This window comes from Buceros rhinoceros, unplaced genomic scaffold (genome assembly GCF_000710305.1).
Source record: "Buceros rhinoceros silvestris isolate BGI_N320 unplaced genomic scaffold, ASM71030v1 scaffold4794, whole genome shotgun sequence".
NCBI lineage: Eukaryota > Metazoa > Chordata > Aves > Bucerotiformes > Bucerotidae > Buceros > Buceros rhinoceros.
Window position 1 is genome coordinate 2,091 of NW_010406338.1, and position 23,754 is coordinate 25,844.

The 23,754-nt window shown below is 37.7% G+C and overlaps 1 protein-coding gene across 1 annotated transcript in view; it reads left to right on the top strand.

Moving 5' to 3' along the window:
- Window positions 1-328: 328 nt before the first annotated feature.
- KLHL2 (kelch-like family member 2) overlaps window positions 329-23,754 on the top strand; it is a gene marked incomplete at its 3' end in the record, with an annotated part of 55,923 nt that continues 32,497 nt past the window's right edge. The window contains exons 1-3 of the mRNA XM_010134029.1: window positions 329-447; window positions 4,199-4,305; window positions 8,825-8,946. Of these exons, the coding sequence (XP_010132331.1) occupies window positions 410-447; window positions 4,199-4,305; window positions 8,825-8,946 (267 nt within the window). The remainder of the gene's footprint in view (window positions 448-4,198; window positions 4,306-8,824; window positions 8,947-23,754) is intronic.

A 23,754-nucleotide genomic window follows, 5' to 3' on the forward strand; every position in this document is an offset into this window, starting at 1 on the left:
TCCCCTCACTTCAGAGCTTATTGGAAATATTCTAGAGCATCATCTTCATGTTTTCTTTAGTGGAGATTATTGTTAGCCCTGAGAGCCTCTGTCAACTGCACTAGTGTTGGTTACCAACTTATTGCTCTGTCAGGAATTCTACCTACTCCTCCACACTGCTGGTAATAGGGAAACCAAAACTGCTTGGAGTAAAGAAGCTGAAGCACAAGTTCTCCTCCCCAAGATGAAAGTGGAGAAAGTAAGAGTGGCAGAACTGGAGATTAGACAGAAGTATTAACTCTCTTCTTTTTTCTTTTTTTTCTTTTTTTCTTTTTTTTCCAGGTGTACCAAACTTTGCCATCAGAAGCCCTTGGATCTAAAAGATGATAACACCGAAATTCACTGTCCTATCACAGTAAATCCATGGCACATGAAGAAAGCTTTTAAAGTCATGAATGAATTAAGAAGGTATTACTTCACTATATACATCTGTCTGGAGTCCAGAGTACATTTTTACTTCCATTTGCATTTATTAAGTTAATAATAGTTTATTTATTTGAACATGCAATTCCAGCAGTGTAGCTGGTGAGAAGAATTAAATATACAATGAAGTAATAGCTGAATGGTAGTCATGTGATGATAGTTGTAATGTGTGCAGTACATTTTTGCCCCTTGTGAGTTAATCAAAAGTAGGTTTATGAGACTTGAAAAATACTTGGAGGTTGTATTTAAGGAGTTAAAGCTACTGATTCTGTCTTGTATGTAGTTGATCCTGGATAGATGAAAAATTACTTGAGCCTAAGGCTCTTTGTATGCCTGTTGGTTTTTGTGGTAGGCTGTGAAGTGGAAAAATGTTAAAGTTTTCTAGTCTGGAGATATAGGCCACAGTCTAATAAATGTAAACCAACTGGTAGTGTGGTTTATTTTCTTAGTTATCTTTTGCTCGTCACTGGGAGAAACTGATGAACTTGATGATCAAATGGTGAAAGTAACTTTTCTCAAAGTTTTGTAAGACCTTGAGTGATATTACCATCAGTTTCAGCAAAATGGGGAGACTGGTGCTGATGCTGTTCTTAGCATCCATAGTGATTTTTTTTTTCTACATATGAGTAGGTGAGATGGCATTGAAAACTGTGACAGCTGGTAATTAGAGCTCACAACTGAGCTGTGGTAATTAGGACTCACAACTATCAGTGACAGTAATTCAGCTTTATAACTAACAGCAGCAGTGGAGAAATTAAATAAATAAAACGCTGCTCTAGCATTGACAGTACTGGAGGGTGTGAAAATCCTGTAGTTCTTTGTTGTTTTCCATGTAAGATTCAAAACTAGAGAGGCTTCTCCTGAAAATAAAGACAGCAACTGCTACCCTATTAAAGTATGCCTCTTCCTTTAATCTCCACTCTTCCGTATGCGTAAATCTTTAATACCATGGTAGATAACTGTGATCATATCAATGTATTTATCTGGCTGTGACAGTTTGTACTGTACTGGAAGATTTGAGATAATCATACGGTGACTATAAGTTACTTAAATCCATCTCAAAGGCTCCCATAGTCTGAGGATAATGGGATAAGAGCAGAGACTATCCTTCTAGTATGTTAACAGCCTCATTACTTTATGCTGCAAGGACTGATACTTGTTGCTTCACCTTACTTACACCCTTGGCTTTTTCAAGGACCTCAGTAACCAGGTTGAGTGTCTTAAGCAGTGTAAGAAAGCCTGGCTAGAGCCAGTAGCCATGACTTCCTAAGGATGAGCAAGAGCTTAGATGAAGAAACAGTTTTCCCATTTACAGCAGTTTCAGAAGTCAGAAACCTTACCTGCATTTTGTAGTGTTGTGAGTAAAAGGTACGTGGTCTTCCAGCAGGGTGTGTTGTTGAAAGCTGTGGACGATTTTCAGAATATACTTTAGTTTCCATGGTTACCTAAATTTGAATTGCTGTAGAAAGCAATTTGAGCAATTTTGTCTTACATGTATAAATGGTTAAAGTTGGAGCAGGAGCAATGCCACACCAACTTGACTGTAGTTCTTATTTAATAAGATAGATGATGCGGCAGTGTTTACTGTTTAAGCTGCATACAGTTCTTAAAATGGTAAGTGCTAATTAGGTAAGATTATAAACATTAATATTTGCATTTATTTATTTGAAATAATAAACTGAAATGTTTTAGAAATGTTTCAGACTTCATTACTCTAAATGAACACCTAATATTAATCAAGTAAATTATATTTTCCAATTTTACTGACTACATTTTTTTAAAGTGGTTTCTATCTCAGTTCTTTTCATTTGTGTAGCATAAGCAGGTGTTTGCCAGAGGTATAGACTCCAGAGAGTGGATAACTAGTGAAGAAATCATCTGCTTAAGCATCTAAAATACATTGGTTTGGGAATGCTTAAGTCTCTGTGAGTTTATATTATGCTTTTGGCCTGTGTCAAGTTGCCTGGTCCTGTTAGCTCATAGGAGGGCTTTTCTGGGCCTTCAAATTTTGACAAATTTGCATAATTTTGTCCTTGGTAGTTTTTGTCATTTCATTACCATCACCTCAGCACTAAGTCAGAGAGATCATTAGGATAGCTAATTAGTTCTTGACATATGAAGAAATTACACTCTGATGCCTATCTTTCCTCTTCATTATAATTTGCTTTTATCACAATGGAATTTGACCTTACCTATATTTGCTAAAATCCATTCTTACAAACAAGACTTTACCAAAATCTTTTGAACACATGGGTAATGACTTTTCTCAATACAAACTGATGAAGAATAACCAGCCAGCAGGTAAAGAGTTACTGTTCTTAAATCTATACTTCCCCCCACCCCCCAATCTCATTTTCTCATTTCCTTTACCAAGATGGTGTACCCTCCATGGCTCTGTTCATTCAGTCACTCCATACAAGCAAATTAGTACAGTAGTGCTTCAAAATCCAAGCTTTTCTAAAATAAATCGGTGTGCCCTCCTGAAATGAAGGTGCTGAGTTGCTGTGGAAGCCACAAGATGCTTGGAGAAGAGTACAGGATTAAGTTTATAAGGTGATTTCTTTATTTAGTAGTTTATTTAGCTTGTCAGCTTTGTAGTAATGCAGAGCATATTTTTTTCACCTAATGCAGTTCCAGAGCAGAGAAGTATCTGGACTAGCTCTAAGTTACTATGTCTATATCTGCTCAGTGTAATTAACTATCTGGAGTTTTGCACGGATGTAGTTCTGTTGCTTCTGGCTTCGTTGTTATCTTCGGTATTTCTGTGCAGCTAAGTATAAAATATTTTGTTGCTGTTGTCAGGATAAGTGCAGGTGTCTGAAAAAGCTGGGTATCTGATGGCCTCTTTCGTGCAGTTTTCTGTTTTGATTTTTGTATAATAAGTTTAATGGTTGTTTTCAAGCTCCTCTGAACTGTGTTTCGTTTGGGTATGGTTATTACCTTCTATTATACATCTTTTTTGGTGGGTTTAAATGGAAGAGCTATATCCAATAGCTGTAAACTGCATTGGAAACACCTGTATACCTGTATTAAGAATAATTGTAAATGAGATGTTATGTTATGGCAACAGAAGAAGGAGGATATATGTATTAGAGTTGCAAAGGACAAGAATGAAAATGGATGTAATGAAGATAAAAAGTCACGGAAGATAAGAAGTTGACCATAAATTCTAAACTGGTCAGAGTGGAGAAAAATAATTGCTATTCCGTGCATGTGCTGTGTGTGAAAAATGCTTGGAAAACATTAAATAATAGAGATGGTCAGGTAGTGATTTTGAGCAGTTAAGTAGGCATGAGCTTCCAGCGTAATGTGACACAGGCATCAGAACTGAAGTTTGGATTCTTTGTTTTCTGTAAAGTCTTACTTCTTAGCTCAAATTTTTAGTGTTTGTTTATATCACATCCTTTTTTCTGTCATAGTCATCCGAAGACTGACAGTGAGAAGGTTTATAAATTGGGCTGTTACAAATTTTGGTTATTCAATGCAAAAAAACTTCTGTGCAAGAAATCACAATTTGGTTGTTTGATTTTTAGAAAGTTCTGTGTACCCAAGCACCATCTGTAATCTGACTGAGTAATAGCCATGTGGTTATGTAAGACTTTTAAAAACAGTGCTTCACCAACATTGTCTGCCTGTCTCTTTTGAGAGCGTGGGAAAAGAAATTGTGTGTGATATTGTATGCTTATCTGTTATAGTTCACTTACGTGAAATTGCCTTCTCTGATATTTCTAAATAGTCAGAACTTGCTGTGTGATGTGACGATAGTAGCTGAAGACATGGAAATTGCAGCTCATAGAGTTGTGCTAGCCGCCTGCAGCCCCTACTTCCATGCCATGTTTACAGGTACCAAATGTTTCAATACTTACCATGTTCTAATCCAATCCAACTGTATAAAGTGCAAAATTAAATTGCTTTTGCTTTTTAGGATCTCATTTACTTTTTAGGTAAGCCAATAGGAACATTTGGGATTCTTAATGATTTTTTGTTTCCTGAGGACAGTCAAAGGACATAGACTTACTCTTTTTTAGCACGATGACTGCTTTAAAAAGTCTTCTGCATTTAAACAAATTTATGTGTTAAGTAAGCTGGGAATAGTGGAGTTGTTATACCTTTTAAGGGTCTAGCAATCTCCACAGAAGGTAAAAGAAGGTAAAAATAACTTTCATGTGAATTTTGGAGTAAATTATATACTTTAACAGCTACTGTTGCTGAATTCTTCAGACCTTGAGTACTCTAGGCTGTTAGTAGACATGAGGACTTTCTGTGGCTTTGGCAGCCTCTAGCTGGAGCACGTGTTTTGGTATTTTTAGGGTAATTCTCCTTGACAGATGTACTCTGCATCACTGCCATAACTTTAATGTGCAGGCTTGATTCTGCCTCTGCTCCCTTCGAGCTAGCCACGGTACTGCTCTGGTGCTACCACAGGAATGCTGAAGGCTACAACAGGAAGAACTGAATTCCTGTGCTGTGGGTTTAATTCCATAACGTTTATAAATCACGTTGAAATGACATGGACTTCAGTGTCAAAGTGGGAATGCTACTAAATGCCTGTTAAAATTAATTTCTGAAGTTTTTTTCCTTCTCAAATCTCGTGCCAGTTTGGTAGTTAATGTTGACTGTCTGAAATTAAGAGTTCTCTACAACATACTGCTTCTGACCACCAACTCAAGTGGAGGGAGAAATGTGACTCTTGGCCTACCAGTACAGAAGCACATTGGAGTTTTAATAACTTTAATAACTTCAATCTTCCATTGCATACAATTAAAATTTGAAATACTGTTGTGTCCTTGGGAAGCAGCTGATTATTATTCTATTTTACATGTTTCAGCACAAGCAAATGTTTCAGCACAACTAAAGCTAGAAGTGGAGTCACTACTGGCAGCAACAATGCTTTAAAGTTGTGTGTAAAATTAAATCTCTATTCCTCTAGTAGTTCTTCAAGTTTGCATTTGCAGTTGAGAGAAACATTTCAAGTGATGGATACATTCTTTCTTACTTTTAAGGACAGCAGTAAAAATTTAAAATGAAAACAGTTGCTTCTGCAGTTCCTTTTCATCACCTTAGTAACAGAGAAACTCAAGCCTCTTACATTAGTTTTACATTAAAGATTAACTGTTGTTGACCGTCACACTGAAAATGCTCTTTACTCAGAATATAGTTTTATATTATGCTTTGAGGTTAAGATACTTCTGCTTGCCCTGACTGCCCTTTGTGGAACAAAGGTTATTACCCATTAGGGGTGTGAGTGCAGTAGTGTGGCCGCTTTCCAGATGGAATCACTCAAATCTTGGTTCTTTCCTTGCTTCAGTCCCTCCTAAATTTTTTGCTTGTTTTGTGTTTTTAAATATAGGACTTTGACCCTCAGAGTGGAGGTGGGAGCACTCACTTGAGTGATGGGTGGGAAGCATTTAACCCATACATCTGTGGCAGTGCTTGCATAGTTGGGGAACTAAATTTGTGGGAGTTTAAAGAGAATTTAGCTGTGGCTTCAAAATTTATCATCAGATTTTATACTATTCTCATAGGCCCAGCTGTGGCATGAGTGTGTTTCAGCCATTCCCCACAGAAAAAAAATCCTGAAGTTCATAGCTGTCATCTCCATCAACATTTCAATTCACACTTCTCAGGTGGATTTGTACTGTCATTCAGTAATCTGCAAATTCAAATAAGCAAATTTGATCCCTTAATCAGCTACAACCAAATGGGAAAGTATCTTTCTCCATCCAGAATAAAACTGTGACTGAAAAGACAGTAAAGAAACTGCACTTTTATGCTTCAAGGTTACTTCTTGACTAGAAAGAAGATGCTTATATTTAGACACATGTTTGCAGGTTACTTCCATCTTTCCCTGAGTCATTACCTAATGACTGCTGTGTGGGCCAGGATATAGCATTAACTGAGATCAAACCCTCTGCCTGGTGGTTTGGTTTTTTTTTTTTCCCTGTTTGAACTTTTAATGGTAGAAGTAGCCGTGTTAAATATTCAGAAAGAAAAAGTTACTGCTTTTTAAACTTACAAAATTTAGTAAGTTAGTAACAATTATCCTATTGGGGAGGTGGGGCTGGTAGGGAGGGGAGGAAGATTTAGCACCTGGGACAGTTTTACTAGGAGTAATTTTTCCTTCTGTACGCAGCAGAATTCTTTAGAAATATGTGTTGTGAACTGAATTAAATATGCTTAAATGTTTAGAGGAAAGGTCACTTCAGTGGCCATAGGGCCTGGCTTGGGTGAAGTGTGACCTGAGTTTAATTTTCTATTCTGTGATGGCAAAATCCTTAGGGAATTACCTCCTCTCTTTGCTTCCATTCCGCAGTTGTAAAATTCTATTAAAAAAGAAAAAAGAAAAGCGTTCCTTATGTTACTTTTCAAGGAACAATATAAACTTTTTAGATAGCCTTTTAGTAACTTGAGCTCAAGTAGTGTCTGCTGCTCCTGCTTGGTAGGCTGAATAAGCTCAGTGCTTTCCTTTCTGTTCATGATACACTTTTCTGTCATTAACAACTCTGTGGAGACATGGTAGTGCAACTTTCCAGTCATGAATGGAGTTCTTCAGCAGACTGAATTCTAGACTGAGACTGCCTAGCAAGCGAATCTATGGTTTCCTCCATATGATCTGTCTAATCACGAGTCTGGATCACAAGAGGACCAACCTAGAATCGTAGTAAGACTGCATGTCTGTTTAGCATGCAAGGTAGAAGCAAATCTTTGTTTTTGTTTTTTTTTTATGTTCTGGGCTCTGTTGTTAAACAGAGGAGGTGCCTATCCGTGGCTCTAGAAGCCTTGACACAAAATCTGAAAACAAACCTAATACGCTTGCAGAATATCAAACTCTACTCTCCCACACACACAATTTTCCCAAAGGACCACCTCCACAGCAGCTTGCATAATAAATAACTTGCAGCATACATGCTCTGAAGATCAATAGGTTTAATCTGTGTCAAACTAGAAGTAGAAACTTGGAATACAGGGACCTGCAAAGAACACGCTGCAATCATCCTTCAAAGGTGCAGGGAAATTTTTCAGAAGACCAGGCGAAAAGAGAAAGTTCTACAGGGGCTGGTTTTTGCTGTTTTGATGTGGTCCTTTGTCATTGTTTCCTAGAATGCTAGCAACCTGTGCTGCCATTAAGTAGTAGTATGTTGCTGTAGATGGTCTTCTGCGCTTTCTACCACTTGAAGGGTTGATTTAAAATGCCATTTCTTACCCTTCAGCTGAAAAAAAAAAAAGGCATGAATAATGGTAACAAATTTCTCAGTGATGATCCCTTTGCCAAAAGCACTCTATAAAATGCATTGTTCAGCACCAACCCCAGAGACCTCAGGGTAACAATGGAATTGAGCGTGGACTTCATAAGGAATTATCAGCAGTGATCAGCATCTTCTTGTTCGCTTCCTCATCTTGTCTGCCTGTGGTGGTGTATACATTAAATTTGTTACTTCATCAATGCCCTTATGTCTAGGTGCCTAGGGGGAAGAAAGAAGAATACATCCAATACAGAAGAACAAGAAATGGATGTTTCCAGAGACTGGGATATGCTCTTCCCAAGTCAAAGTTTATGTATCTACCAACATACCCCGTATAGTTCACGTTTTGCTTCCCAATGCAAGTCAATGCAGAAAGGGTTAAAGGTCTGAGATGACCAGATATATGGTCGATAGGAGAAGGTTTATAATCATTACTTCAAAAGGTATTTTTGGGCAATTACTTTAGATGTTGCGTTTTGAGAAACCTTGTATTTTGGAAGGCAGAAGCTGTTTTGTAGGCCTTTCTATGAAGATCAGTTGTGGCATATGGCCAATATGTCAGCCTCCACAAAATGAGATCCAACAAGTTTTCCCTTGCTTACCATTTTATCTTAGCTGTTAAATCAGATCTCTAACAGAGGTGAGATTGCTAAGGGAATAATAAGTAGGCAAGTAAAGAAATATGTATGTTAATTCTTCTGTGGGGATATAATTTTTCTTACTTAAATAAAAATTATTGCAGGCTGCATTAGGTATGCTCCTTCGATTAGGAAGGTAATAAAGCTAGGGTATTTTAACAGCTTGCTTTGCCAGCAAAATGTTTTTTGTATGCAATTGAAATCTTATTTAGGCCTGATAACAATGTTTTCCTGGTATCGTACACTGGAGAAAGTAAGTCGCCTGCAGTAAAAGTATTAACCCAGGTAGTATTTGCATGATGGTAACAACAAAGTCTTCCTTTAGCATAGGAGGGAGGAAGGAAAAGAAAAGGAATTATTATTATTAAAATTGTTCTACTGTCACAATTGATCATATGCAAAAAGTTCTGCTGCTATTAAGCTTCTATGTTTGTGCTGTGTTTCTATCTAATTTACTTGACTAATAAACTGTATTTGTAGGTGAGATGAGTGAAAGCCGAGCAAAGAGAGTTCGAATAAAGGAAGTCGATGGCTGGACGCTAAGGATGCTTATTGATTATATTTACACTGCTGAAATTCAAGTTACAGAAGAAAATGTTCAGGTAAGAGAGAATATTTTTTGCCACAAGAGAGATGTAACGTGTGGAGGCATTTATTTTGCCAGTGTGGTTCACCTCTAACATGGGAAATCTCATCTGCAAAGTGGAATTTTTTCAGACTTTATGCTTACAAAGTAAGTAGTCATGCTGTTTAAATTCTGGGTCAGATTCAAAAACTATTGAAGTAAGTGAAGACTCATTTGACTTTCATGGGCCTTGCAACCAAACTTCAGGTAACACAATAAAATAAATGGTCTACCCTGCCTGAAAATGAATGCTGTCAGCCACCTTTGCATCACCTTCTCTCTCATACTTTAGTGCAATTTAGATAAACAAAGTAGATTTTTTCCTAAATGTGAAACCATGTTCTCCAATTAAACTGTTCTGTTTGTTTGATTTTTTTTTTTTCCTGTTAGCCTGCAGAATGAAGTACTTTCTCCTGTTCAGCTTCTGTACCTTGCCAGTGGCCAGTTGTGCAGAATTTTTGCCTACTGTTGGTTTTGTTTTTTTTTTAATCAAGCAACATCCAGCATGAAGTTTTGCCTATCCCACATGGAGCTAATAAATTTTTCTAATTGGCTGTGCCTTAGGCTGAAACTTAAATTAGAATAAAACAAACACAAGCTTAGAGAACGTGGCTTCCTGTCCAAAATGTTTTCTAACCACAAATCCTGAAGATGGACAGAGTAGCTTTTCCTTCCACTGTTTTTTGGTATTTGGTGTAGGTGTTTGGAAAGTTTAAAACTAGTTGCATAATAGGTGATATACTTAATTCTTATGATTTTCTTCTTTCTCCTCTGCCTATGTTTCTGCTCTTGCCCAATGCCAGATTACTAGCAGTGATTGCTATTGCGGTAGTGGCATTAAAAATTTCTGTTGCGATTATGCATTCCAAAATTAATTGTTTTTATTGGGCATTAGGCTTAAATTAATAGATTTTTTGATTGGCTGCTGAAACCGATGAGGTCACTGTTGGTTGTAGCTATGCTTGGTTAAAGGCCTAGAAATGAGAAATACTACCAACTTGAAACAAAATATCTTACTACTAAACTTTCCGTATCTTAGATCATACCATATGTCTTTTAATCTGCAAGATTAATTTTTTGTTACCGACTGCTTAAGGAACTGTTTACTTCTGGGTGATGATGGGTATATGTAGTTGGAAAAATCTGTCTGGAATTGTGTGGTATTTTACCAATCTGGTGGTTGCACAAATCTCTGTATCGCTGTGGAAGACCTCAGACAAAACCCAGAGGTGTCAGATTTGCTAAAAGACCACTTCTTGCTTGATCATGCTGACTTCTCATCCTTAAAGCTGATATTCTGTCTTGCTAACACACCTTAATGACCTTAATCTTGTACTTTTGATCCCTAGTGCTGGTGCTGTCTTAATAGGCAGCATGCTGTGTTTTGGCTGTGGGTGCTGCCTGGGAGGATGCATTTTGAGTCCATCGTTGGCAATGCTGACTCTTCTGTGTTTAAGGGGAGGTGTTATACTTCTTCCTCATGCAGGACTCATTAAAGGCCAGAAATATCCAGGTTTAAAGCTCCGGTGTCTGATAGGGCTTTAAGCTCCAGATTATCTGTCTGATGGCATATGTGATGATGATGAGAATGGTATTATAAATGATGTGGTCTGGTGTGTGATACTACACGTTCATGGTTACTTCAGTACTGAGAAGGCAGTCGAGCTTTTAAGTGGATTTTAATTTATTGCAATATGGTTACACTTAATCTTGATACCAGTCATACTACAAGTATATTTGTAAAGAATGTAAAGCTGTTCTTTCTTGCTTTCATCCTTTTTACATTATTACTACTAGATATGTAGCATTTATTGCATTGTGGCAGAACCAAACACTATGGATAAAAAGGAATGCACTGATTCAAGTCCTTTTCTGTAAGTTTAAAAGCTAAAGTAGGAAAATTGTTAGTGTGAATTTTTGGAAACTTAGAAACCTAGCGCAGGCTGTCAGGCCTTAGTTAAATCTGTATTCTCTCCATAAATGTGTCAAATGCTCTTGAGATTAATTCTAGCTCTCAATTTTCTGTCTCTATGACAGGAATAGGTATCGTACCAGAAGGTATTGTGAAATTTTGGTAATAGTTAAGAATCTTGTAGGAATGCAGAACCATGAAAACCTAAGATGCCATATAATATTGTCTCTGCTAACTTGTTTTGTATTTGGGCTAATGTGCTAAACTGGAGCTTCACCTTCTAGGCAGCTGGTTGTGATTCTTATTCTGATACCATTCATGGGGTTTGAAGTGTGTTATTCTGTCGCTTCAGGTTCTGCATAGTAAGACTAAGTGTTCAATTAATTTCTAGTATGTGATACAATGTTTGAAATAGGTGTGAGTGCTTCATGTTTAAGTAATGTAGAATTACTAAGTACTCTTTGGTATTAAAATAGCTTCATTGTATATTTATAAAACCTAATTATAAATGAATACTTAATGGCATGGCCCAGCTCACTGGTCTTTCTAAAGGGACAGGTTAACAATGAGTTTCTTTCATCTAGACATGGACAGGAGATTGCTTCCTTACCATACCTTTGTTACTTCTGAGTAAGAGCTGTTCATTTCTGCTCCCTGCTGTGGTGTTCTCACTTCTCTGTTTTTGGGCAGGGGGGTGGGGCTGGAAAAGTGAGGTGTAATCAATGACTGAGGAGAAAAACATTCATTTAGTGCATGAACTACCAACATCGGGGGCCCTCAGCACTGGTTGTTGTCACTACATTAGTCAAATACAAAAGACCATTTGTTCTGCAGTTCTTGATTCAAGAGGTTCCCCCCAGCTCCCAATAATAAGACAGCTGGTATATGAATGTGTACGTTCTTGTTTTTCTTCTAGTATTTGTCCTTCATTTTGAATGAGTTATTTTATCATTTATCTCTAATGACACTCACTTCACATAATGCTATACCAATGTTTCTGTTATATTTACGTATTATGTCACATTTTCTTGCATTCTCAACTCTCTGCTCTTTCTTTTTTTTTTTTTTCCCCCCAAGGGAAATTAAATGTCTCTTAATGCAGTATCACATTTTGCGTGTTTTAAGGGAATATCAAAGTTAATGTTTTCGGAAGGCAAATCAACTTTCTTGCACATCAATTTTTTTTTCAATTTCCATATAGGTAATAACTAATGCAGAACACCATGTGGGAGAGTTGGATATTATAAGAAGCTCATGCGTGAGTAACTCTCCCACACTTTGTGTATGCATTTCAGCGTGCATTTAGTCAGCCATATACCTAGGGCCTCCACTGAGAACAAATACATTGGAGAAGAAATTCCTACAGTTGTTTGTGGACTGTGGATTTGTTATGGGCTTTAGAGGTCAGCCTGGTACAGGGTGAGTGGAACGTGATTGGGGTAAACATGGGCTAAAGTTGGTTGTGTTCCTTTCTGATTCCCTGCTGCAGTTCTCTGTTCTTGTAGTTGTGCTGATACGACTGCTTGCTGGTCTGCTTTATACACCAGATCACTGAACTTATATTAAAAGCCACCAACACAACACTCCTTCCCCCCAACTCCCCTTGGCTTTTTTTTTTTTTTTTGTTCCTTTTAACTTGGATCACTTCAGGGATCTGGTTTATAACATGGCCCTGCCAGTTGTTGTGTTCTCATGATGCTGTGGGTTAGTGTATCGAAGTGTGGGAACATAGACCTGTAGTGGGAGCTGCTGCTTGGGGAAGGCATTACACATAGCTTTACTTTGGACCTACTGATAAACGTGCTATCTTGCCTATGAACAAGAAATGTGCATGAGAGATAGCAGAAGGGAAAATCACAAATAACGGTATTTCTACAAAGCTCTGCCCTGGCATATTTTTCCCTTTAAAGAATTTTGGTAGGTACAACCAACACAAAGTCCAAAATCCTGGACAAGATCCTTTTTAATATTTATCACTTTTCGTGTTCATTTTCTGAAATTATTCAAGAACAATGTTTTCATAGTAATATGCTTATTATAAACACATGAGCACAAAATATGTATGAATCTTTCCTTTGTAACTCTTACTGTTCACACAGATTGTCTTCTAAAGTGTAACAGATATGCTTCTATTTGTATGTTGTCTTTGGGCGTGGACATGAGAGTTGACAGTACATTGGATCTGAGGGCCTGTAACAACAAGGTCTGAAAAGCAGTTGATTTCCTTAAGAAAGCCTCAAAAAAGAAGGTTCTCATGTTGTCCAAAACTTTTTACTAAGGCTGGCGTTCTATAGTACAGTACTTGGTAACACAGACTTTGACTATTTGTGCTGCACCCCATCACCTGTAGGGTCTGTAGGGTCTACTGGTTGAACAACTTTGCAGGGTTGTTGAATCCTGAAAAGTCCTCTAGCTTGAAAATTAACAGATACCTCACACCAACGCTCAGAGAAATCCAACAGCTTATGCAAACAGATCCGTGCTTTTCAAGATAGATGGTCAGCTTCTGAATTTTATTTGTGGCTAGACCCAGAAATAGTTGGATAGGCAGGACTGCAGGTATGCTAAAGGAGCCCAGAGGAAGAAGGAATGGGAAGTTACAGGGCATTAAGTAAAATTGCTATTGAACTCCGTAAAGGTAAACAGTAACTGAATGTATTTAGTCTTGTTAAGCATATTTAATCTAACACTGGGAGCTTTGTAACAGTCCCTATGTAGTTTGTTTCAATTGCTGTAACAGCTTGTCTTGTTAGAAAGATAGCATCTGACTTAAATCTTCCTTGGTCTGTGCTAGACCAATTTCTGGTACTTCTTCCTGCTCTCTTATGAAGCAGCTTGTTGCTAGTTTTGCTGTAACAGTCTTACCTATTCTCATTCATATAATTTACTTTCATTCTTGAGACTGAACATCACAGACTTTTCTTCGGCTTCCTAAATCTTCCATCACTCTTCTTGCTCTTCTAGACTCTTTCCTTTTTACCTATATCTACATTTTTAACATATGATGACCAAGATTGGACCCAGTTGTCCACTGAGGCCTTGTTAATACAGACTAGAGAGAAGGACATCTGTGAGTAAAATTCAAGGTTTTTTTCATTGTCATTGAGCTATCTCTTTTCCAGTAACATGACATTGAATCTAGCAGTCACTTTGTCTTTATGCCGGTAGAGAGAGAGAGAGAATGAGAACGTGAAAGCGGTTGGCATGCAGCAGGAGGAGGAACTTATGGTACATCTTGATTTTGGTAAATGCCAATTTGAGTGATTTGTTGTTTGAAGTATTTATGCCTATTGTCGTAATACTTCTAATAAACCAGAACCAGAAGTCGTCATTATCTGGTTTATAGTATTGCAGTGTCTTTCAGTAAGTTTAGTGCGCAAAACTTCAGTTTCACACTGGGAAAGGTGTCACTTTGCAAGTCTATTTTCAGAGTACAGCCACATGTTAAAACCGATTCAACAAAAAATTGAAGAAATTAATTATTTTAATTTTGGAGAAATGTTTTCTTTTAAAACTTAGTAATAACAGAAGAATGGCCTACTGAAAATCTTGTGAACTTACAGCAGATGTGGGAGTGGGAGGGCACTGGTGGGGAAGAAAGATGCATATGAGTAATTTTCAAAATGTTTGAAAGAAAAATGTAGAATATCCTTTGGAGAGACCATTACACAGAACAAAATGCAGAAGATTGAATAAGCCAGACTTGTTTCTGTTGAGGAGGACAAAAAACCCCAACAAACCATCAAGGAGTAAATATTAGTTCCAATAAAATGTAATAAACATATATGCTACCAGTAACATGAAGCCCATGTAAACACAGGGTCTACATTTACCATGCCTAATCTTTACTGGATACTAGTTTAAAAGCAAAAATAAAATTCCGAGCAGCATGTAGCACGTCTTATTTGTTCTTCTGCTGAGCACTGGGATCAGCTCAGAACAAAATATTCAGAATGAATTGTATTATTTTTAGAAGTGGTCTGCTTATGATGCATCACATACAGTTTTATGTTGGTGGGATGTGTGAAATGACCTCAGTTTAGGGGCTACCAGTTTCTTCTGTGACTTGTATTATCACAATATCAGATTCGGTAACAAAGTCCTTTTTTTTTCCTTCTGCCTGTGCCTCATGATGGTTTCAGATTCCCTCCTTCAGTACCCTCTCCACTAAGAGATGGGGACACCAGTTTACAGGAGTTTAATTAAAAAGGGCATTCAGGATCCTGATGAAATTACTGGTTTAACAACTTGCTGCTGCACATCAGCTGAACAATAGCAGTTGTTTCTGTGTACTTTTAGCTTGAAGAAAATAAAAAAAAGACTTATACGTATAAGTCAGTTTGTAAGACTCAATACTTACTCAAAATGCTTAGTGTTTTCCACAGTCTTTGAACACTTCCATGACCAAATTACTTATACCTTAAATTCCAGTGGTTCTCAGAGCCATACTGTCTTTGTATCTGGGAGTCTAAATACTCCTAGGAGTATTTTGATTAACACGTTTCACATCACCAAGAGACCAACAGATAATTAATATAGGTCCAGTACCTCCCCAGTAATGCACTCTACTGAAATGCAGGGCTCCTTAAGAAGAGTTTATCCTGAATTAACAGCAGTCGCTGAATGGTTTTCTTATAGACTAATACGTGCTAGACAGTGCAGTGTGGTGATGACAATGTGGGTAATAATAGCCATTTTTCTGGCTAGAAGCAGTCACAATCTTCTACCAGGAGCAGGTAAGTTGTTAAAACTACTACTGGTGTACCACAGGTTATATTTGGCATCCCATCCCTTAAGTTTGCAAGCTGGTTGTTGATAAAGGCCTTTTGTTTACTTTTATTTACCTCTATTTACTGACTACAATTGCCAGTTGACAGCATTTAAAAATCATTCTTCAGAGTGACCTGTATTTCCCACTGAAGTCTTCACTATATTATTTATTAACTAAATATAATTTTGAGTTCTTAGATGTATGTTTTAAACCAGTGGGTTTTTTCCTCCCACAGTTCTTTGTACAGCTGTTCTCTTGCATCTCTACAGTACCTGGACAGCCCCTTCTTACAACTTTTTCGTCTTGGTTTAGCTTCCAAAGGTTTTCCTGAAATGCGTGTCCGCTTGCGTGTTTCATGCTACAGACAGAATATTGGGCCATGTCAGTATCCTTCTGAGCTGGTTTGCTGAACTCTGCAAGCTTCTAAAGGAGAATGAAGTCAGGTCAGACAATACCAATGCTATTGAAGATAACAGCAATAATTTTTTTTTTTTTGGCAGGGTGTGTGTGTGTAGAATGAACGAGTTGAAGTTGTTTCTTTTACTGTCCCTAAAAAAAGTGGAGTGATATTGCACTAATTTTTCTCTGTCAATAGCTGCAGTAGATTTTTTTTTTTTAAATGAAAATAGCTCTGACTTGGCTTAAAGCGTATAAATATCATTGACGACATCTTTAGAGCTGAAATCTGTGAATTTGTATTTCCTGTGACTTAAATTTAACTTGCCAGAAACTCTCAGCAAGGCTTCCTGGTGCAGCACGTAGTTTTTTTAGACAGACCGTTAAAGCAAATTTTTGTTAAATCTGTATAGCTATCTTTCAAGCTGTTCATATAGTTTTATTTATTTTGATACCGAATTCTAATACACAAATAATGTCCTCTAAGTTTGATATTTTGGACAGATTTGGCTGATGAAAATTGATACAGTTACTCAAAAATGGATTTTCTCACCATATAATGTTAAATAACGTGAAATGTTAAATTGTGATCTTGCACAACTTTTCAGTGCCATTCAAACAAAAATGGTCTTTGCACTGTGTTATGGTGCCTCAAATGGGAACAGATTAAGACTTTTTTTTATGTTTTGACCTGTTAAGTCTTGATAATCATCTTGCATGCCACAGCTTGTGGCACCTGCAGCCATGTGTTAAACCGTACACCTGGGCTCTTCTACTACTTCTGTGGGTAAAGGACAACTTGTTAAGAGATGACTTCTGCAAATGATGTACAGGTACATCATTTCTTGTGAGGTAAAAGCAGGTTATGCAGTGACCGACTAAATTGTCAGCTGCATTAATTTTTAGACTAAATACAGTTGTCAGAAATTACTACTTTACACTTTTGCCTGTAATTGCTGCTCTAAGTATGGGACCAGAGACTTAGAATCAGGACTAAAATTCAGGAATGACAATACAAATTGTTTCTCCTCTGTCTTAGTCTTCAATTGCCTCGGGACTCTATGTAGTGCGTCCCAGCATGGAGAGCCATGCATCATTCACTGATTCTTTTCAATGTGATTCACAGTTTATGCCCTTCTGAGAATGTTTTGGGAAGAGGAGGAGAAAGGTTGAAAGGCAGCTGTACATTAAGGACAGAGGGTGTGTCAACTGATGCTTTCAACTTTCTAACTGATGCGGCAGTTTTAGTGTTCCTTTAACAATACTTTATGTAATAATTCCTGTAAAATATTTGTAGATAGCCCCTCTTGCCTTCAGTATATGACAAGTAAGGTGCTAATTATTGAACGCTGAGGTGACCTGGGTTGTCCTGCTTGTTTCTGAGGGAATTAAATCCTGCTTGTTTCTGAGGGAATTAAAGTATTTGTCGTGATCGTTGGCTTGATCATCTTCCATATCCTCCACCAGTGGGTGTTTGCTGGACTTGGCTTTATCTTGAAACCACCATATTTCAGCTTGCCATCACTTCTTACGTGGCCTTCAGGGAAATGTAAAACCTTTTGTCCACAAACTAATTTTTTGATTTGCTAATAGGTTTCAGGCAACTGCACTAATTCTTGAAAGCATTTTTCTTTAGAAAAAGTGTTTTGTGTAATAGAGCTATTGAGTGTCAAAAGGTACTGGCAGTTGGTGATCTTATTTCCCTGACACGGATAGTATTAAAGCTTTAGTTGCAGACGGAGTTCTTTATTGGATCCTCTTTTAGAGCTTTAAAAATAAACAAGCCTTTGGTTTTCTGGTCATCTCCATCACGTGGCTGTAGTGGCATAGCTACTAAATTCTGCAAGTTCTTGCAAATTCTGAAGTTGTATTCAGAGTCATCCAGGTTCAAATGTTTTATAAAACTGATTCATCCTTTTATGTTTAAAACTGAATTAAAAAATCAATTAATCCTGATGTGTGGGTATAGATATAAACAACTCCATATAAAGAGTTGTTTCAAACTTTCGCTTTTATTCTTTTATACCAGCACAGTTCTGATAGTAGTAGGGGCTTGCTGACACTGCAGAGAGGTACTTAAATCCAAGCTGACATGAGTTTCATGAAAAACCCTATTCATAGAAACAAGTCTTACTGGGCAGTAATTTAATGTTGGACTAAACAGCATTAGAGTATACTGTTTGATTGTGTGTTGAAAGGGTACCAGTGGAGTGTTTTTGCTATTGTGTATATTTTATACATTAGGCCTAAAGCAACAATCTGGTTACCTCTTTTGACCCTTTTTTTTTTTTCTAATTTGTGACAGCAGCTTTGAGGATTTCAATAATGTGAGGGCACAACTAATATGTGGCTTAGCTGGAGGAGAGACAGTGGCACAGTTCTTGAATTTATATGCATTGTAAGACATGTCAGGCAACAGTAAATTATCTAATTTTTCCAGTGAAATAATCCTACTATGCATTCTTCATTTGCTTATACATGCCTGCCTGTCAGGAGAGTGAGTTTAAGAGGGAAGGGAAAAGAGGAGTGTGACCTTTCTACAGGCATATATTGTTACCAATGCAGGCTTTATTAAATTGCCCTTTAAATGAGTAAGCTTCACATAAAAGAGCTGCTGACCAGAATAATAAGCAAACAACTTTGTGGGGAAACTTCGTATTTTGCTATCTGTCAGTTTTGCATATTGAAGAGTATGTATTTTTCTCTACTTATTTTCAATAGCCTATATTTTGTGACTTTAGCTATTAAGTATGTGCAAAGTAGAATCTGCTTGGGTTTGAGGGCAATATTTTGCGAGCACTGCAGAGTAGCTATGGTTACTCTATTAAAACACCCCTTTCTATTTTGGTTTTTAAGACTGAGAAACTGGGGGTTTTAGTTTGATTGAAGATGTATTCCGAAGCCTCACACCTGGCTGATAGATGTCTGATGCCCTACTAAAGGAGTTCCTTTTCTGATTTGGTTTACTTAGTGACACGTTACAGAAGGAAATCACACTATTTGCTTAACATGAGGTAGAAGTTAAGGATAGCTGAATCTGGTAGCCTAACTATAGCAAGGTGGCTGCAGCTCCATGTCCCCAAGGTCCAGCTGGTCCTGAGCGAGAATGTATTTCCAGTAGGTGTGTACACAGTCTCATGTATGCAACAAACATACATGCAATCAGCCACACAGATCAATGCAAACAGAAATAGTCAGCTTTTTCCTCAATTCTGTCTTGAGCTGGGCTGTCTTCCCCAAAAGTCTCTTGGACGTGTCTGTTCAACACCTTCTTTTCCATTGTGGTGCTATATATAGAGTAAACCTTCCCAAATTATGTTTTAAGCCAAGCCAAATAAATACTATTTGTACTTCTTTATTTAGGGATAAAATTCTTTACTATTCTTTCACCTTGGTTATAGATGGTATGGTAAAGTTCCAGGAGGTAGGTAACAAAAAGAGTTTGTAGAGAAGGCAACTGCTGTTTATGTACAGTTGTAGCATTGTTTAAGGTAGAGAGAAAAATGGTAGCAGGACCACGAGAAGCAGATGTTGCATAGGTGTGGCAACTACTCTTTCCTGAGTTCATATTTTAACATTGCTGCCTTTTTAAATTTTTTTTTTTCTGAAGATACTCTCATGGGTTAAGGTGAATGACAGATGCTCTCTATTAAGATACCTTACTGCTATTTCTGTCCTACAAGTGATGCTTTATTGATGTTTTGTCAGCATTTTCCAGCAGTGAATCTTTTTATAACATTTATTTATTTTTTTTTTGCTATGGTCTTGCTGAGTGGGAGATCCCAGAACTTTGTTCATAAAGAAGATTGAGTAGGCAGAAGGGTATGAGCCTTTGAAGAATAAAAAGATACCTGAATGGAACTTTGAGCTGTTGTACACCAGCTTGTAGTTGCTAAAGAGAAATACGTAAGGGAGAAACAGAACCAAGAATGAACATAAGAAGTAAAGATTAATCTAAAATGTGGGCCAAAAGGTGTGAGGAGTGAATTAAAATTGTCCTGAGGCTGTAAAAGATTGTCTTGGACTCTCATCTCAAACTCTTTGTTCCTTCAGAAAATGTGGGTTGGGTTGGTGTGTAGGTGGTTTAGGTGGTTTTTTTCTTTTTTTTTTTTTTTTGTGGGGGGTGTGTTGGTGTAGTGCTTAGGGCAAAGAGAAAAGACAAACAACACCCCCCAAACGAAACCAAAAAAACCCACTTGTTTCTGCTTATTTGGAAGAGAGACTTCTGGGCAAAGGCGGTGAAGAGGCTTGTAGCTTGGCTGTGTCAGCTTGGTCTAAGCAAGAGCCAAGGAATGAATCAGAAACCCATGGAGGAGGTGATGGGGTGAGACAGAAGCGGGGTTGAGGCAGGAGTACATTATAGAAAAGATACTGATCTGTAATCCTGCACTTCAGAAGCATGTGGTTCTGATTTACCGTGGGAGGTGAATGGGAAGTCACTGAGGGATTTAAACAGGCATGTTTAATTTAAACGATAAAAAGAATAAAACAGTTTTACTCAGCACTGCAGCTCTAAATGTAACAGCTGTTCGTTTCCTGCATATTGTTTCTTTAATGAGTGATTTAGGAGAGTGCGTAGGCTGCCAGAGCCATGCATGAGCAAGGTGCCAAAAACTAATTAAGGTGGAAAGTCCCAGTTATGCCAAGGTAGGGTGCATCCTCTTACGGATCAAGGAGAGGATTAGAGAAAGGGTCAAAAGATGAGGCACTGAAGCAAATGAATATCAGATCGTTAGAGTAAATAAGATTTTATAGACATATAAGTAAAAATAATTCTGTCATACTCTTGGAGAAGAAACTCAGTGAGGTGACTGAGACTGTATAAAATGTTACATTCTCTGGCTGGCTATTCCTTTCAGTTTCAGTTTGCATTTTAGCAAATCAGTACAATGTCACTAGCGATCCTAAGCATTAGAGACTATCAAGATTTTTTTTTGTTAGGTAACGTAAGGGAAGTTCAAACTTTCTATGTTTTAGAATTCTATTAATGAGTTGTGCATAGCTCCTAAAAAAACTCCTGTAAGTCTTTGAGTGGTCCGGAAATAACCATATCAAAAGTTAAGTTAGTTCTAGTCCCTCCTAAATTGTCACATGGTGAGCAGTAAATTGACCAAAAATCCCTGTGGAGCACAGGAACAAATAGGAATAAACAGTTGGTTTTCATTGGATCAAAATGGTTGTAATGTGTCACAAGCTTCCAAAGAAGGACAGATTTTCTTTAATTTTGAAAAGTAGGTAGCAAAAGATGTAGGCGATAAACTGGTTTAAGGATTTTTTTCAAGCTCCGACAAAAATAGAAAATTTCACTGCGTTCTAGCTAAGCTAGATGTCGGGCTAGCATGATCGCAGACCAAATGTAATGTTGGAAAGTGTGAAGTAATGCATGAAAAGAAAAATTTGAATTACTCCTACGTATTGCTATGTTTTACATTAACAGTTTTTCCTAGTATAGAATAACATACTGTAGTTACCTTAGAAAAACTTCTGCTCATTGTCAAATAGTGGCTTTAAAAAGGAGTGAAGAAAAAAAAAGGCACAGCAGCTTCTGTATGTCATTGTATAAATCTGTGTTCTCACCTGTGATACTCTGCTGGATTGTCTAAAATATGACATGAATAGAAACCACTTTTGGCTTGCAGTTGTTAAAGGCATGGAAAAGCTATCATTTAAGAGAGAGAGAATTCAGGCCTTTTAAAGGTTGGCTGTGAAATGACTAAACAAGGAGTCTATTTTTCTCCCAATATCTGTTTTGAAGATGCCACGTACCCTTTTTAAGGGTGAAAGAGTGAGTTACTTATGCTGAAAGCTAATGAGCTTTTCTTTGGGATACCTAGAGAGAATTGCACAAAAACATAGATGTGAATATGTATTATTATTGTTGTTATTATGCTTAGAGTGGTTATGTAATGAATAGAGCATGTTGCTGCAAAATGTATGAGAGGAGCTGCCTAGGGTGCAGGAAGTGAGCAATGTGCTTTTCTAGTTATGCTGGTTGGTTTGAAAATGATAACCTATGAACCTTGGGTTACCATTAGATAGACTGTGTTTCAAGGCAGGTATTTTCACCCTGTAGGTAAGGTTTACCTCCCTAATTAAGTGAGCATAATGAGGTCCACGTCTGGGTTGGGTTCACCTGTTCTACTTTCCTCCATTCTAGATCTCCTTTTCCCCTTTTCCTCCTAAGGGAGGAAAACAGAGGAAGACATGGTGATGATGGAAGCAGAGCAGTGTCATGAAGTTTCATTTCAGTAAATACTGGATTTAAACACATATTTGAGAAGGGAGTTGGACATAGCAGATTCTATCTTGAGCCAGGAGCCAAACTTTCTTCCATTGTGGCTGAGAGTGTGGAGGAGATCCCTGGCTGGTTGCAGCAGAGCTAGACAAAAACAGTTCTAAGAAGGGCAAAATTTTTGCTATTTCTTCCTTGTTATTTTCTACGCCTATCCTACTCTTAGAAGAAACCTGCATCCCTGACCTGACAACCAGAGCCATGGCCACCACAATCTTTTGCTCTCCCCTTTCAAACCTGGAAGACCAGGCTCTTATCCTTTTACAGCCCTTGCATTTATTTACCTGCAAAGCACTGAGCACTGCAATTTTTTCTCAAGCAAAGTGTGGTTTAAACTAACCAGAAATGGTGTTCTAAAAGGTAAGATGTATCCTTGTGCTTCCAGAACAAGCTGTTTCTTATGTTTCAGTTTACTCTGGACTGTTGGGATTTCATGCACTCTGATAGTGGATGAAAATGGGTGTTCCTAAACTACCCGGGGTGAATAGACTATTGCTTTGGTCTAATACATAGTTATCCCTGTATTTTCATTATTAGCATGACTTAAGGTTGGTCTTAGAACTGTTTGGAAATGCTCAGCTTCTACACCAGGGCATTTAACTTCTAAAAATAGGGTGGGAAGAACATTCAAATGGAAGAGCATGCAGAAGAAAATTGGGAGATTATTTTTCTTCATGCAGTTGATTTTTTTTTTTTTTTAGAAGACAGATTTTACCCATTATTTGAACATACATTTAGCTGAAAAACTGTAAAGTTTGAGGCTAGTTGGAAAATTTTTTTTGACGCTTTGTTTTATGGGCCAGCTGAGACTGGGATTCTGATATGAGAGGTATTATAGCAACAAGCTGTAAGTATGCTGTGGCACAGAAGAGTTTACAAGAACAGATTATTAAAACAAAAAAAGGTGGGGCAAGGGAAACAGAGATATGGTGACCTAGCCATTGGTAATTAATTTTCTAACTCTAAAACCTGGTGCCTTCATCCTGCCTCGCTAGGATGTAGTTGCCCTTTAACTAGACATTAATGAATAAGAACTTCTGTATGTAAGCTGTCTTCTCAGACTGAACAGCTTGTGCAACTTTTCTGAGTCTGTGATCTTTAAAATCATCACGCTGCTAGGCTGTGTTAGGAACTCTTCTTTGTCAAGTCAGATGAAAGCAGCTACTTCTGTTTCAGCTATGACCTTTATCATAGGCATCCATGTATCTTAGTTCTGTGTATGACCATAAAGCTACCTGTGGCAAAACCTGAAAGACAGCCCTTGCCAACTTAAAGCACAGGGGTCATTTGCTCATTTTTAAAGTGTTCTATGCAAATGAAGCATGTGTGCCTACCCACCTCCCTGTGAAATTTAAGGTGCTTATTAAAGAAGAAACTCCACGTTTGACCTGTCTTACTTTCAAGTAGGTTCAGC